The sequence below is a fragment of the Pholcus phalangioides genome, unplaced genomic scaffold (assembly GCF_987345545.1).
Source record: "Pholcus phalangioides strain wild (caught in Gottingen) unplaced genomic scaffold, Ppha-v1.0 ptg000011l_1, whole genome shotgun sequence".
Taxonomy (NCBI): domain Eukaryota; kingdom Metazoa; phylum Arthropoda; class Arachnida; order Araneae; family Pholcidae; genus Pholcus; species Pholcus phalangioides.
The window spans coordinates 35,917,132-35,935,018 of NW_028301604.1; the positions used below are offsets into that span (position 1 = coordinate 35,917,132).

General features: G+C 42.4%; 2 protein-coding genes across 2 annotated transcripts in view; both read right to left on the bottom strand.

Annotated features, from left to right (window-relative positions):
* The window catches only part of LOC149080388 (acetyl-coenzyme A synthetase, cytoplasmic-like), a 1,034,375-nt gene that overhangs the window by 95,708 nt on the left and 920,780 nt on the right, over positions 1 to 17,887 (bottom strand). The gene's annotated exons all lie outside the window — the stretch shown is intronic.
* Positions 15 to 10,818, bottom strand: LOC149080390 (uncharacterized). Its single transcript, XM_089239504.1, has 2 exons — positions 10,292 to 10,818; positions 15 to 3,785 (listed from the first exon to the last, which is right to left on the bottom strand). Exons 1-2 carry the CDS (start codon positions 10,523 to 10,525, stop codon positions 60 to 62), a joined length of 3,960 nt encoding a protein of 1,319 aa, XP_089095630.1. The 5' UTR covers positions 10,526 to 10,818; the 3' UTR covers positions 15 to 59.

Below are 17,887 nucleotides of genomic sequence, written 5' to 3' on the forward strand. Positions count from 1 at the left end.
AGTAATGAAAAAAATTTACAAGAAAGATAATATTTACAAGAAAAAATATTTACAAAACACTACGTCGTGGGGATCGCGTAGTGTCCATATGCATATGTATTTATACCATCACCGAGAATATATCGTTTGTCATCACGGGGGCATAGCGTCGTCTTCCTCATGACCACCGTCTGCAGCTGGTGATGTTTTGATGCAATTTTAATCATGTTATTTTTTATGGTGGCCTTGCTACTTAGACAAGCCAAGTAGTCCTCGTGCTTTAGATGTTTTTTAACCACTGCGCGAACTACCCCCTTTGCGGTCTTTTTCTCCGCGACTGCTGTGGTCATCGAGTACATTTTAGCGCGGAGACCAACGAATTCCACAACGGGTTCGCCGCCGTTCTCATCCTTCATCAAACCCACCACTTTCTTGTTCTTCAGGCTGAACAGAGGATGGTCACTGGGGTAATTCGAAGTGTCGAATAGATGAAGCTCCTCCCGCATATCCCTATATACATCACCGGTTTTAATCTCGTATAAGAACGAGTCCGTATCTGTGAATAAAACTTCAACATTGGATCCATACTTTCTTTTCATAAAATTATAATGAAAATCTGCCATGATGTATTTGGATAGGTCTAGAATAGTCACACCGGTATAGATTGGTCTATCCAAATGAATTTTGATTTTGTTCATCCTTACCACAGCTAGATCACCGGTGATTATACGAAAATCTTCGAACGCTGGGGATGATGTGAGCTTCCTCAAGCTCTTCTGGTTGTTGGCCAAACGGATGTCAACGTGCTTTCGCAGGTTTTCTAGGGACTTCCCATAGACAGCGTTGTTGAGAAGTTTGTAAAAGTCCTTCTCAAACTCACACCGAGCTTGCTTTCGCTTCTCGGTGTTGAACGCTATGTATGGTCGAATCCACGGCTCCTGAGTAAACTCGATAGCACGTTGAACACCCGTCAGCTTCATCCCCAGCGAGGTGTATAATTTTAAACAACGGTAGTGGATGACGTATGAAGTTTTATTCATCAGATTCGGAGCGAGCTTTTTAGATGGTTTGCCACCGAGTCTCTGCACATACGGTGACAACATTTCTGGGGTTATCTCTATGTTCTCAGCTGCTAGGGGGTAACAATTGTGACTATCGTGCAGATTCACCGGGTATTCCATGCTGACCTCGAGTATGTAACCCTTGGCGGCGTTGTCGTCCACAGCTAAAAAGTCGATCTCGCTGATCTCACTCGGTGACAACCATCTAAAATCGCTCACCGGGAGAGACTCCATCATACATTTACCATATAAATTATTTACATCGAAATACATAATATAAGAAGTTGGTTCACTGGGATTATAACCGGATACGAGAGGATTATTTGCCCGCGCATATCGTTTGGAGATAACTGACACACCACCCCTCACAGCTTTCTCCAAAAAGAGGTGCATGTCCGGGTCAGTGATCAGCTCAAGCTTGGCACCGGTCATCCTCAGGCATGCATTGAAAGCCAATCCAGGGGATGTATACGTGTGCACAGGGTCTATCTTGAAGTTGCCTTCACACAGCCTCCTGAAACGCTCGAACACATCCCCGAGGAGAAGCACATCTGTCTTTACATACAGATCGTGGTAATCACCGAGATTAGCAAGCTCGAACTCTCTCCAAACGTCATGTGCGTACTCATAATCCTCATCGGAAATATGTTGATCCCCAAGAGAGGTGTAAAAGGCCTCTTTTGGGGACAGCACTGGGTCATTAAATTTACTGAACGAGTTCAAATACTCATATGGATATATACCTTTTCTTCGAAGGTAATGACTTTTACCCCCGAAGCATTTGGACAAGTTTAGAAAATCACCGGGCTCCATAGTCTTCACAAGGGATTCTAATGACGCATTGAGGAACTGGTTTGAGTCCAAGAATCGCAAGCGACCGAGAGAAAAGGAGATAAACTTCTCCATGTTCCTCCCGATCACTTCGATCCTTCGGTTTGGATATTCGCTCAAACCTTTCACCAGAAAGTGAGCATCATAGTTTTGCAGATTGTGAAAAATCACCGGTATGAATCTCCTAAGCCGCAGTTGGAGATTGCACTTCTGGTGGAGTGCGGCCCTGTACGCCCCAGTAATGTGACAGTGGTCACGAACCCTATCATCGCCCAGGGGTTGCTCACAAACCATGCAAGTGTAGGCTTCGCTGAAACTTTTTTGATCATGAGCAGTCATCCGCATAGGCACCGGGTTATCTAACTGGCTCATGACAAACCGCTCTTCATTGATGATGCACCGGAAAAATTCACTGATGCAATCCTCACCCCTATAAACTTTGGGCTCTTTCACATACAACCCATCGGGTCCCACAAGTGTATATGCAAAACCGCAGGGGCGGTGATGATGTTTCTGCGTGGTGTTGGAAAACGAGGGGTTCGGATCGCATCCTTCTACAAGTTCCAGGATTGCCTCGAAATCTGCATATATGATGTAGGGGACATGAAGTTGGAAATGGTGATTTTTGTAAAACATGATGTTATCCCCCTCACTAGGATAAGTGACGCGCTGCGGACCATGCTCGCGACAATGCGATATGTGTGCATTGTGTTTTTCACGGGTGGAGAATTTTTGAAGGCAGTAATTACAGAAATAAGAAGCACCTTTATGCTTCGTGGTGTATGATAGCAAACGAGACATATTTTTGATTAAACAATAATGGGCCGTTGTCTCGTTGCTGATGAGTAGCAGATTAATGATGGTCTGCGATGACGCCTCGCTTATCCTAAGAGGGAAAACTTCCATCCCCTCGCACCCAAAAACATTTATACGCAGAGAGTTCGACACTTCGAATTTACCAATCTGGTTTAGGGTCACCGGGTATTTGAGAGCTGTGGTATCAAGCTCGTTCTCAAACTGCGTGTATTGGTTCACCCTTTCGGGATGTACTTGCACTGGGTGTAGGGCAGCCAACACCGACCAGAGGAAGCATTTCTCGTCGTGGTTCTTGATGTTGATGATGGCTCCCCTGTTGGCTACCCCATTTGGCAATGTGATGTAACTAGCTGCACCCAGTGGTTGATACCTACTTGTGTTCAGCTCAAGCAAGAGCACCCGCTCGAGCACCCACCCACTCCCACAGCCCTCGAAATCCTCTGTCGCCTGCTTTACCTTATCGAAGGCTTCCTGCAGCTGTTCATCGATTTGCTCGATATCTAAAGTGGTGAGCATCTTGCTGCGGAGATACCCGCTGCAGAACTCGTCTTCCCCGTCACTACCCCTCCTCGAAAACACAGCAGTCGCAACTAAATTCCACTTTAATGATCTATGAGTGATCATATCTTCCCCCAAGCGCTGTGTCAATTCCCCTCTCACGCTGTCGAGGAAGGTAGTCATGTCCATCTCTGTGTCTGGTGTGGGGGTCAGTTCGTGAGTGGATAACATGCCTAAAGCACGCCTGACTTGCCTTCCTGCCCCTTGCTGCGGTGGTGCTCGGTGATGGTTCGATGCCCCAGGCTGGGCCGCTTCCCCGCCTTGCTGGGATGCTCCTCCAAGATGAGGTGATGCTCCCTGCTGCGGTGCCCCTCCTAGCTGCGGTGGTGCTCGGTGATGGCTCGGTGCCCCTCCAAGCTGGGGTGCTCTTTGGGGGGCGTGGCCCATGTTGCGTTGGTGGCGCATGAGGTGACTATTGCGGTGAAAAGCTGCATCGCACTCCATGCACTTGTGCTGGCGTTCACCATGCGTCAACCTATGACGGTTTAGATTCCGACGTAGGGAAAACTCCTTGCCGCACGTCTCGCATAGGTGTCGCTCCTGAAAAACAAATAAAAAGGGAATGTAGGACACGTAAGTCTAACACAAGCAATGGATGAGAGATACAGAAACCCACGTCTTCCCGCTAGTTTCGGTGGCGTATCCGCCCTCAAGCGCGTGCTCAAGTCATCAAAGAAAAAAGAAATCAGAGATTGGTTGTCTGGCGAGAGAGCGTACACGTTACACAGGTCCATTAAAAAAGTGTTTCCCCGCAACAAAACAATAGTGGCCGGTCTGAGCAGTCAATTTCAAATCGATTTGGTGGACATGCGTAATCTAGCCATTCACAACGACGGTTACAACTATCTTTTAACATGCATCGACGTCTTCTCCAAATATGGTTTCGTCATACCCCTCAAAAGAAAGACCGGTGACAACGTTGTCAAAGCTTTAGAAAGCATCTTTCAACAACGTCAACCAGTGGCGCTACAGAGCGATAAGGGGCGAGAGTTTATAGCCGCGCCAGTACAGCGTTATCTAAAGCGTCAGGGCATCAAGTTTTTCACTACGGAGAACGAACAGATCAAAGCCAGCGTGGTGGAGAGGTGGAACAGGTCGCTCAGAAACTGGATGTACAAGTACTTCACTGCCAAGAATACTTATCGCTACATCGACATGATCGAAGATCTCGTGTGGAGTTACAATCACAGGTATCACAGATCTATAAAAATGAGACCGGTCGACGTGAACCCCGGAAACGAGTCTGAGGTGTGGAACAATCTCTATGGGAATACATCCAAGAAACAAGAATGTAAGTTTAAAGTGGGTGATCACGTGCGCATTAGCAGATCGAAGCACACTTTCGAGAGGGGTTACGAGTCCAATTTCACCGAGGAGATATTCGTGGTGAGCGAGTGCGTTAGAAGGGAAATTCCCGTTTACCGACTCAAAGATCTGATGGGGGAAGAAATCAAGGGCACCTTCTACGCCGAAGAGATGGTCGGTGTTAAGATGGGAGAGAAATTCCCGATAGAAAAAGTTTTGAAGAAGAGGAGAAGAAAAGGAATAGTCCAGTACCTCGTGAAATTTCGCGGGTATCCGAAAAAATTCAACTCGTGGGTAGTGCTATAAAAACCCGGAAACAGCGCACGCATCTGTCATTTTCGAGATGGCTTCTTTCTATCTCACTTTACCCAGCGATGCCTCCATGGACTTTTTTCCAGACAACACGCTCTCGAATTTCGTGGTTAAACTCCCAAACACCCTGGAGTTCGAATCCGAGATGGAAGTCGCACTGTCAGAGATAATTTATCCCCATTCGTTCCACAACATCACTAAAGAGACAAACACTTTCGAATTCGATGTCGGTAACAAGGTAATGAAGACCGGTCGCATAGCCCCGGGTTTCTACGAGACGACCCCTGAACTGATCAAAGCCATATCCACTCAAAATTTTCAAGACAAGATCGGTGTGACGTACAACAAAGTCACGAAAAAAGTGAAGGTGAACCTTAAGAAAGACGCCAAGCTCAGACTCAGACACGGCATAGCTGAAAACTTGGGTTTCGAGCCCGGCCTGATAGAGGGCCCGACCATCGTCGACGGCCCTTTCACAGCGGATCCTAAATTGGACTTTCATCTCTTGTACGTGTACTGCAACCTGGTTGAACCTCAGGTCGTGGGTAACACCTACGCACCGCTACTGAGAATCGTGAAAACTAGCGGTCAAGATGGGGATATAGTCAGCGTGTCTTTCGAACGCGCCCATTACATGCCGCTAGCCAGAAAGAGTTTCGACATCGTTCACATGTATTTAAGGACGCACATGGGCAAGTTTTTCACATTTCAACGTGGAAAGGTGATAGTGAAACTACACTTTAGACTGCGACATGCATTATAAGCCGTACCGGAGCTGTGCCCACAGCATCAACGATTACTATCTGACACAGGCTGGAAACGGACTCGGATATTATCAGGGTAGCGCTCTGCAAAGAGGTTATGGCCTCGGGTCCATATTCAGCTCTCTCTTCAGATCGGCCGTACCGCTGTTGAAGCGAGGTGCCAAGGCCGTGGGATCTCAACTGTTACGCTCGGGCGTAGATTTCGCCAACGACATCGTTCAAGGAAAAGACGCAAAGATAGCTGCTCGCGACCGTGCCAAGGAAGCCGGAAGGTCTCTCACGGATAGGGCGGCCAGTAAAGTCAAATCCATGCTCGGAGGAAAGAATAAAAGGAAGAGACTCGTCAAGAAAACTGTCAGTAAGAAGAGAGCTAGAAAGCTGTCGACATCCGATATATTCAGCGATGGCTTTAATCCACGAAAATTCTCATGAATGTTTGAAAAGCGAAGCCGATCTGTTCACGGTGCCACCCACGGAAACCTCTATAGAATCAGCCGAGTGGGTGCAGTACCATCCCATATCTCAAGTGCGTGATTCGGGGGCCCCCCTCGAATTTCACGTGGCCGGTAGTGCCGAAGAATACATAGACCTTTCTGCCACTCAGCTGTATGTCAGAGTAAAGGTGACAAAACCAGAATCCGACGAAGCCGTATCGACGGCGAATAATTTCCTACACTCCCTCTTCTCCCAGATTGACGTCTCGCTGAACGGGAGAACGCTCACGAACTCATCACACACTTATCCGTATCGAGCATACCTGGAAACACTGCTTAACTACGGATCGGATGCAAAGAGAGGACCCCTGACAGCCGAGGGGTACTACAAGGACACTGCAGGTCACATGTCTGACCTCACCAAGAACGAAGGGGCCAAGAAGAGAGCAAAACTCGCGGAAAATTCTTTTGAAATGATGGGCGTGCCTCACGTCGACATATTCTATCAACCGAAGCTGATGCTCTCTCTCGTGGACTTGAAGATGAGATTGGTTCGATCGAAACCAGAGTTCTTTCTGATCACTGCTGCTCAGGGTTGCGACGTGGTTATCGAGCAAGCGAGTATTTTTGTGCGCAAAGTAAGAATGAATCCTGCTGTGGCTGTAGCGCATGCCATGGCGCTCGAGAAAACAACAGCCAAATATTGCATTAACCGCGTGATATGCAAGGTCTATTCGATATCCATGGGAAGCATGAGTTTCGTGCAAGATAACGTATTTCTGGGTGTCATGCCTAAGCGATTGGTTATGGGCATGGTGGACACGGAAGCATTCAACGGAACGTTCGGTTTAAACCCCTTCGACTTCAAGCACAACAACGTCAACTTTGTTTCTGTTTCTATCGATGGAAGACCCGTCCCCCACACGTCGCTACAACCAGACTTTAGGAACAGACACGTCATCAGAGCCTACAACACACTCTTCGTGGGCACCGGAAGGCCCGGAGAAGATAAAGGATGTGACGTGAGCAGAGAAGAATACGAAGCCGGTGGTTACAGCCTCTTCGCTTTCAACCTGATACCCGACATGAGCGACTGCGGACACGTGCACCTACAAAAGCAGGGTAATCTGCGAGTGGAACTCAAGTTCTCCTCAGCCTTGACCAAGACGGTGTCGGTTATAATATTTGCCGAATTCGAATCGCTGGTGGAAATAACAAAGTCCAGAAGCGTCTTGTGTGACTTTGCGGGATGAACACTAAACAGATAGAGCACGCCCTCTCGACACACCCCCACACTCGAAAGGCTTTCCTAGGTGTTTTTGCGAGTGATAATTTACCCGAAAATGTGATCGCGTATCCCGCTGCACTGGTTGTGAACACGGACAGAGAGAACGAACCCGGAACGCACTGGTTGGCTATTTACATCGAAAACGAAGCGAGAGCTGATTTCTTCGACTCTTACGGGAACCCGCCCACCTATTTCAAGAAGGGACGCATAAACAGATTTCTACGACGCTACTCGCGCGTCGACTATAATGACGTCATGTTACAATCAGATAAGACAACCGTGTGCGGTCACTATGTGATTTTTTTTATCTATTCTCGATGTATCGGCGAAAGTATGAATAATATTGTATCGCGTTTTAATATGCAAAACGATATGCGCGTAGCAAGCTTTGTAAAGAAAAATTTTTCTGTTAAATAAAAAATGCATTGTAATTTTTTTGTCATTTACTATGGAACCTTTCAAGCTGACACATCCGAGCACCGTGCTCATTGCCGGACCTACCGGTTCGGGAAAAACATATTTTCTCAGAGAACTATTAAAACACAGAAACGAAATGTTTCGAGAACCTCACCCGAAGCGCGTTATATGGTTTTACGGCGAATATCAGACCCTGTTCGAAGACATGGAAGACTACGTGGAATTTCGAGAGGGGAGCAATTTCGAAAGCGTGGAAGAAGACAGCTTGGTGATTTTAGATGATCTCATGAACGAGCTATCCGGCGAGAAAAAATTAGCAAACCTTTTCACAAAATACAGCCACCACAGAAAATTGACTGTGATTTTCATTGTGCAGAACGTGTTTCATCAGGGGCGGGAAATGAGAAACGTTTCTCTGAACGCACAGTATATGTTTCTATTCAAAAATAGAAGAGATGTCAGTCAAGTGATCCACCTGGGACGTCAGCTGTTTCCCAGCAAAATCAAATTTTTCAACGAGGTGTTCGAGGATAGCACGAAAAAACCGTATTCGTATTTAATGGTAGATTTACGACCCGAGACGGAGGAAGAAATGCGCCTGCGCACTAACGTGTTACCTGGGCAGACGCAATATATCTATAAACCCAGGAAATGAAACTTTCCATTTTTGAAAATGACGGCAGTGATAGAGGTCGAGGGTTTCCAGCTGTCGGATAGAACATTCATAATCAAGGAGTTGGCGTGGTGCTTCATGCATTCGAGAGAGAATTTTCACTCTGTATACAAACCGCCCAAAAAATTTTCGGAATTATCTCCTAGAGATAGACACCAATGTCTCTACGTCACCAACAACATACACGAAATATCGTGGTCGGCGGGTGATGTACCCTTTGAAATGCTGGAGCAACATTTGCAGCGATTATCAAAAGTCGTATTGTATGCGAAAGGCCACGACAAGTGCCGGATGCTACTGCAACAGTACGGGTTAAAGGTTTATAATCTCGATGCCATTCTCTGCCCCAATATTGTGGACTTGCCGGAAGTGAGCGCGAACTGTTGTCGTCACGAAAGCATGATAAAGCACTGCGCGCTGAAGAAGGCTATAGCATATAGCATATGGTTGGAATAAAAATACCGTTATTTAAAAGTATGGCATTGGAGAAGCAACAAGTGCTTCGTCTACTCTCTGCCTGTCCGAGGAATAAACGTAAGGATTTGTTGAAGAAATTACCGAAATCAGCATTAAAGACAGTCTGCGAGTGCTCACTCAATATTTTGAAGGGTGTCATACCGTTATCCTCAAAACAGAAAAATAAACTGAAAAGGCACAGAAATACACTTCGCAAACTCGCCTGCAAAAAGACGCCGCTATACGAGAAAAAGCGCGTGCTGATTCAGAAAGGAGGTTTTTTGTTCCAGTTAATCCCAGCCGCCATACAAACCCTCGCCACTTTGTTCACGAGATAATGGAGCACGCACAGAAATTCGCTCTGGTTCCAGAACAATTGTTATCGCGTCATGTGACCACAAAAGAGCAGCTTTCTGAGTTGGACAACGAGATGTTGAAAATACTGCGAAGCAAGGAGCCCGAAGCTATAAAAATTAAACTCTATCAGAATCTGCTGAACAAGAGAATCAACGTCGCCGAGAATAATCCACCGCGGTTACCAGAACCGAAAATTCAAGAAGTAGAAAAAGAGAAGAAAAAGAAAGTTGACGAATCACCAATAGCTCTGATTTCTGTCCCGAAATCGCAAAGAGGGCACTCAGAAAAAATTATCATGCATATAAATAAGCATCCGAACATATTAAAAATTAATTCTAACGGCTCGATCGTTTATAAGAGCAGACTCATCAAAGGAAGCGACATTCGCGATTTGATATCAAGTGTGGTCGGAGAAAATCACCCGTGGTGGGTCAAGAAATTTTCCTGAAAGCGCTAGAAGAAACCGGAGCTCCGAGAGATTATATAAAAAACCCATTTTTGAAACATATTTGGTTAGAGCTTTGAAATGCCAACAACAGTGGAAGCCGTGATCTACGATCAAAACAATAGAAAGCAGGGTATCGCATGGAAAACGGATGTACCGTCATTCGATTTACCGAGCTGCTGGTCCTACGAATTGGAGAGTAATGGAGAACTGATAAGACACAAGAGAATGTTCGCCATATTCACGATACTGATTGTTATATTATTTACTCTTATAGCAACAACATATAAAAATCAAATGGACTTTGAAAGATGTAATTCCTCTCTTCCGCTGGGAGGAAATATTTTTCTCACGTATTGCAATAAAACCTACGATATACGCTATTTTAGCGGAAATGCACCCACTACGAAAGCCGTTAATCTCACCAGTTCGCAAATGTATAAATTGATTCACGAGTCTGCGGATGTACTCATATACAACTGAATAAAATATATTTTTTTCTATGTATTTGAATTCTTGTGTCGAAATAAATTTACCTCGCGACATGAAATGAAATTTAAAAGCAATAAAAAAAAAATTAAAAGAAAACACTGACCTTTTTCTTCTTCTTCTCTGTTGGAGCATAACCACTCGGTCCAGCTTCTTCCATTATACGCTTATTCATGCTCATACATTGTTTGACGAAATTCTCCTCGTCTTCTACCAAAAATTTAAATTCACTTCCACTAATTAAATTATCGTTGAGACATTCATCAATGAAATTTTGTTCATCAGCAAACAACCTAACTAGATCTTCTTCATTAATCCCGAAATTCACGAAAGAACTCATACTTCCAATGCGAACGAAGAAAGAAAGCTGAAATGAAGTTGACTCTATTGAGATCAAAAACGAAATGAGAGATCGTGTGAAGACGACACTTTTTATCGCGAAAGGTGATGACCAGAGCGTTATCGATGATTCATGTACAGCCGACGGTCATCGCGGTGACTCACATGCATCTGGGTACTCGTGACAATCTCACTCTACTGATTATTTTTGACTCAACTTGTGCACGCCAATACTGATTATTTTTGACTTACCAAATGTAGTACTGATTATTTTTTATACAGTCGAATGTTATACTGTTGATTATTTTTTGGTGCTATCAAATCACCAAATGGGGTACTGTTTATTTTTTGCGCTTGCCAATGCAATAGTACTGATTATATTTGACTCCAACATAGTATATTCACATACTCGCATATAAAAGCTTTAGGGTAGACAGATTTACTTCACTCACTCGCTTTGGATACGCTCTCTCTCTCCGCAAATCTCACTCGGTAAGAATTTTTTTTTTTTTATAACTATGGCTTCTTGTGTACTTGATCTGGAAGGGATAATGCTTAGAAATGGACTATATGTAGTTAAGGAAATGGCTTGCTTCAATTTAGGCACAGGGAGAGTGTATCATTCACTCTATCTGCCACCTTTTTCTAGCGATGAGCTTGCAGATGAAGATTTTAAGCAAATGGTTTGGGTTAGTAAAAATATCCATAATATTGGATGGGAAGAAGGTCTTTTCGACTATAAATTGATGAAAATTCATCTCGTAAGCGTAAATAATAAGTATAGTCAAATTTATGTTAATTGCATTCAGAAAAAAAAATTTCTAGAGCAGCGATTTAATTTGAAAACGGTAGAAGTCTTGAACTTTCCTAAATCGCTAGCGACAAACAGCGTTTCTTGCAGCTTTCACCCTCTGCAAAAGGGTCATTGTGCTAGAGGGAAGGTCATGGCGTACGCTGAATGGTTAGATGGTTAAAATTAATTTCTAATTTTTTTTTTAATAATAGTTACAATTTTTTTTTTAATTATTTGTTTATGCGTAACAGAAAAAAAAATATATTTCATTGGTTTGGGGAATAATTTTCATAAATTTTTTCTTATCGTGAGATTTGCGGATTGAATGTGTTGTCACTCTTCTCGTTTAGAAAAAAAAAAATGACAAGTCTTTGCTTTGAATACGCACAAAACGTTCTGGAACAACCCAATGCTGTGCTACGACAACTTGAAAGGGAAATCGTATACCGTCCGGCCGAGGAATGCATCTTCAAGTTCGGTGATAGGACTTATCCAATGCCCCGCCAACACGCAGCCTACGGTGACCCCGATTTATTCTACAAATTTTCTGGAATGAAGCTCCAAGCCCAACCGTGGACGCCTCTCCTATTGGATTTGAAAGCTGTGGTCGAGAGCATCACAGGTTACGACTACAACTTCGTCGTCATCAACCGATACTCTGATGGACAGAAGAGCATCTCCCCTCACTCCGATGATGAGGCGCAGCTCGTGAAAGATCATCCCATCGCTTGCCTCTCCCTGGGCGCTGAAAGAAACATCATCTTCTCTCGTCGGGAGCACAAGTCCGTGGACCGAATCCTCGAGCACAACAGCCTCTTGACAATGCTACCTCCAACTAACCAGCTGTGGCGTCACGCGATTCCAAAGGACTCGAAAGTCAAAGACGTTCGCGTTAGTCTCACGTTCCGGAAAATAGTCCAGACAAAGAGGAAAGCCGTGGCAGAATCACCACCAGCTAAGAGATCTCGCAGCAGTGGCTTCGATAAAAGCCAACTACCAACCAACATATTCCACATCGAAGAGAACTTTTATGTTAGTGTAGCGATCTTCAACGGGGAAGTGAAAGTTCACATACGCGAATACTACGAAGAAGAGGGACTCGTGAAGCCAGGCAAGAACGGTGTGACCCTTTCTCCATACGTGTGGCAATGCTTGCTAACTGAATTCTCCCGTCGCAGTATGTCTCAACGCGTCGGAAGAACATTCTTAGTGTCCGAGAATTTGATAGCGGATTACAGCGGTGATGCTGTGATCATTCAACCTATTCATCGCAACGGTGAAAAGTTTCAGTGTTTTGGAAACATCGTCAAGATGTCGTTTTGCGTAGCAGATAAACTTTTCTGGTGTGATGAAAAACAACAGCTTCATAGTGTTATCACCAAGTTCATCCAGAAAGCACTCTGCTTGGACTATCTCAAATTGTGTGTGCGCGAAATCCAGACTAAAGGGACAAACTCTTTGGATATTACAGATGTTCTCGCTAAACTGGTGAGTGAAAAACTTTCAGTTACCATTGGAAATGTTATTGATTGTCACGGATGCTCTATGGGCTATGCCAATCAGCTGGGCCATGAATGTCTGCAGGTAGATGACATGTATTACAAATATTCAGATCACGCTATAACTTTAATTGACTTTCGCGAAGTCGCAAAAATTCTTGTGGAAAATTACAATGTCGTAGAAAAATGTTTTGATGCGATTGATTTTGATGTTTTGAAATCAAAGATAGAAGAAAATTATTTGAAATAAATGAAAACTTGATTCGCATAAAATGGCTCTGTATTTTATTGCTCCCTTGTTTTATTATTTTTTTTACAGCTAAGCTCATCTTGGGGATTTAATTTGTGTGGGAAGAAAACTTTTTACATTAAAAAAATTAAGAACGGTAAAAAAAGCGTTGGAAACTTCTAGGGACTTTTCTTAGTCAGACTTGGGAAAACTGACATAAAAAGTAAGAACGACTTGCATCGTAAAAAAAAAACGATAATTTTTTATTTTAAAGTAATTCAAACCCTCATCAAACTTCTTTGAAAAAAAAACAATATTTTAGGATGCAATATAAGAAAGATCCCTGATGTGACATAAAATAAATTTAATTTGGGAAAGGTTCCTTGGTATCGTATTTGCTAAACTCGATAATTTTTTTTTTTTTTTTTTTTAAATAATTTAAGCCCTCATCAAACCTGTTTGAAAAAAAAAAAGTAAGTTGGAGAAAACGATAATTTAAGAACGACCCCTAATGTGACATCATGCGATATTTTAATGATGTTGTTCGTCATTAGCTTTCTTGGATGAAAAAAGTAGGGCACAGTTGATCACGTGAGTGCCCCATAGCCCCGGTATACAGAGGGTGACATAAAAAATTCTAATTTAATAATGACTCCCAGGAAAGATCCCTGACGTGGCATAAAAATTTAATTTAAGGACGACCCCCAATAAAACAATTTGATTTAGGAAAAAAAAAAAAACAGTAAAGCGTCACCCCTCTTATCGAAGCATCCCTTATCGCGTGGGAGCGCCATCTAGTGGAAGACATCCACTCGTAAGGTGGGGATTGCCTATTGTCCTGGTGGGGAGTAAGTGGGGATTGCCTATTGTCCTGGTGGGGAGTAAGTGGGGAGTGCCTATTGTCCTGGTGGGGAGTAAGTGGGGAGTGCCTATTGTCCTGAAAACCCCATTTTTCCCCTACTCATGTCGTTGTGGCCCTGTACATCAGTATGTATGTTGCAGGGTTTAAGGTACATACAGGGCCGCAGCTGGATACTTTTTTAACTGGAGCTAGCAAGCTTTGGGCGTTCCCGTATAAGGAAAGATTAGAAGGAGTGATGTTAAAGGGGCAATTCGGCGCCCCCTCAAGTTCAGCACTCGATACAGTGGACTCGCTCTCCCTAGTTGTGGCTTTGTGTGTGTATCTAAATTAAAAACTGCTTCAAAAGAACGGTAGGTATGAAAATTGTCTTAGTGCACTCTTGGATATTACCCGCATACAACGTTTTGTCTTGATCAGCGGTTCTCAATCTTTTTTGACCCACGGAGCCCTTTCCAGTATATAATTTCTATGGCGGAGCCCCGTAGGCCTATTTTTTATTTATTCATCAAAGTTACTGATTTATTTTTATTCAAATATATTAATAATTATTTTTTTCAAATTTACTGCTTCTTTTTTTATTTTCCTCGAGGGCCGCGGAGCCCTTGGGAGGTCACACGGAGCACCGGTTGAGAACCGCTGGCCTAGATGGTTTTTTTTAATTGCAGAAACAACAGATAGACAGCCACATTCATATACGATACAAAAATAAATACCTAAAAGACAGAATAATGAAAGCAAAACACTCACAATGCAGCTCTTAGGGACATATCTCATCCCCGGTTCATACTTAGGCTTTTAATAAATGTTTCAAAAGTTTGATATGGAGAATTTGCAAATATAAAAATATATTCCTTCAGATGTCTGATTATTTTTACTTCTAATTTTTTATGAATTTATTATAAATGGTTGGCCCCGTGGTAATTTGTACTCTTTTGGATGAGGTAACTAATTGGTTTTTTGCTAACACGTTATAATCGGGATCCAATGCATTTCATTCGAGTATTCTAAAATATACATCTCGGTTCTAGCGTAATCACGTTAGTTTATGAATGTCATTATAACCGAGTTTTAATGTATGCTCATGTAGAAAAGCAAAAAAATTTCACTAGTTAGAAAAATTTAATTTTTTCTTCATTGTTTTTTTTTATTGTTATCAGTGCAAAAGCGCCAAACAAAGAATTAGCTTCTGTCGAATAGAACTTCACCATACAGTTCTTCGAATTTGTATTTTCCCCTCATTCTTATGGCAACCTGAGAAGGGGAGCAATTCCTTTGTCCAGTGCATCCGAAATCCCATCACCCTCCTTGTCAAACCACTTAATAGACAATGGAAGAGAGCAACCGCAGGTCCAGGCGAAACGTCATCAGGGTGTTCAAACCTTTCCAATACATGATGGCAGCTTTCCGGTTACTCCAACCGTCCAAAAAAATGTGGATTTTCTCGGTTGAAAAAACCGCGCTCAGCGGTTGCAGTTGTATCTGTGCGTTGACAGAATAAAACTATAGATGATGCCTTCACCCCCAACCTCAACCGCCTGCAACCGTGCCGTAGTCAGGTCCCGGCCTATTGGTGACAAGTATCTTTCTTGCACAGCAGGTGACACACCCGCCCCTAGGTCGGCGTCATGGAATATTTGAACTCAGTAATTGTATTGCAATGCCTTTTTTTACAAAGCAAAGAGTGCCGCTGATCAGTATGGGATTGGTGACTGTTGCTCATATAACCTGCCTATTTTCTTGAAAATATTTGGTGACTGTATAGCAGAAAAAAAAACCTACATTGCTGATGTGTTGTTGAAAACATGTTCCTTTATTTTGTTTGGACTTTCCTTGCCCAGTAGCGGTCTGGCGGCAGATCCGCACGGTGCTTTTCCGCATAGGGGAGATTTTGTACACATTTCCGCACAATCAAGCCCCTTCCTAAGTATCTTTTTTTTTTCTTTCTAACCCCTACTTTCTTTTATTGCTTTCCTGAAGTGGATAGGAGTTGCATAGGAGCTGTATCTACATTACATTGGTAATTTACTTCAATTATTTTTTTTCATCACTCGAATGTCGAATTTTTTTGGAATATTTCACTCCAAACTATTTTTTACCCATAAATGTTACGGGAAGTTGCTAAAGTTGAGATTATGCATAATCACTGATCGCCTCGGTTAATTCAATGGATTTTAATGTGTTTATCACTTTTACCGGCGATTATCCATAATTCCTAATTAAAGTCTGTATATTTGGTAAATGTAAAAAAAATTATCACTTCTCTTGTTTTCATTTAACCTGTTTATTAGTTTGCGATACGTCCACGACGCGTATTTTGCCATAAAAATTGAATTAAAATAAGTGTCGACAGAGTTTCTTCACACACATAATTATGTACAAATAACACCAACATTACCGATCGAATGCATGATTTTTGGTAAATTCAAGTAATTCATTGACGATTTATTGTTTTTTTTTTTTAATTACGTGATCTTCACGTATTCCCAAGGGATCAGCATGATCCGTCCAGGGAATTTGTTAGTGTTAGTAGACATCCATGCCCGAACCCAGACCTGCACAGTGAGAAGCTAGTTCCCTAACCACTCGACTGCCAGGCGGAAAATTATATTTACCAATACGACCTTACGAACTGGGGAATATAATCACCGATAAATGTGATGAAGCCTTGGTATATGTGAATAGAATCTATTAAACTAACTAAAATGGTTAAGCATAATGGATCAAAATTTGCATTTACAAAAAGGTCTCTTCGCGTTCTCCTAGAGTCATTCTTCCGCTTTTCTGAGTCTTATTTCGTCCTGCACTGGAGTATGCCGTAAGGTTTTGGACACTATACCTACAGAGAGACATAGACAAGGTTGATGGGGTGCAGAGAAGTGCTGTGCGTGCTCTTGTTGGCACACAAGGCTTGAGCTATGAAAAAAGACTTAATTTCTTGAATACGTTGGAGAAACGCAGTTGGTGGGAGTATAAAATCGAAGTGTTTATATAAAATTTTCATTGGGATGGATGGGATGCACCGTCAATCAACTGCTTCGACAAGGGGACGCAATATCGTTTAGTAAGGAAAAATTCCAGTTGTGGTGACACGGAGTTTTTCTCTAGTAGGGTTGTCAATGGAATAGCTTACCTCCAGGGGTTGCGAATTCTAACACAAAAGAAATACGATAGACATAGTGGGATAGATCGAGAAGCTATTCATACTTAAATAAGACAATCATAATCTTTTTATGGGCAGTGTATTATATACAGTATTATTAAATTTTTTTTGGTGACATATGCTTTTATATTGGATATTTTAGTTATACAGTTTGTATTTGACATCCATATTTTTTATGGGCATAATGTTTTCAGCCATCTCTTCGGGCAATTTGCCTGTTGTGGCCTTTGTATGTTTATATAATTACCGAATTTTTCACTTTTACCTTAACCTGTGTATGAATATTAGATATAATACGTTGTACACGTGTGTGTTAATTATTATGCTTTGTTTGATCTAGCCCACACGATGCTTCAGTCGTTGGCAGGAGAGAGAGATAGGCCACATGAAAAACAAATCTTCCTATAATAGCTTGTCGTCCAACTGGATATCAGTCATGTTGAATACACATTTTAGGACATCAGGATTAACTCATACAATAAATCAATAATTTACCGATTTGAAATCTGAATATTTATGCTGGTAAAGAATCATCATTGTTTACAAAATATTTGAACCCTTTTCTTTCTTCAAATGAACAGTTTTGTCACTCCGCCCATTTGCTCTGGAAAAAATCGTTCGGAGGTGTACGTCCTAAAATTTATCATACTTATTGATTTAGCGTGTAAAATGAATTTGAATCCTCAACATAAATATTATAATTGAAAATAGTGTGAAATGCAAAATTTTTACTTTCTTGTATGAAAAAACCTTGTTTTAAAATTTTTCAAAAGCACATTTACGTGATGCTTAAAAAAAAGCGGAGCTCCAAATAAGAAAT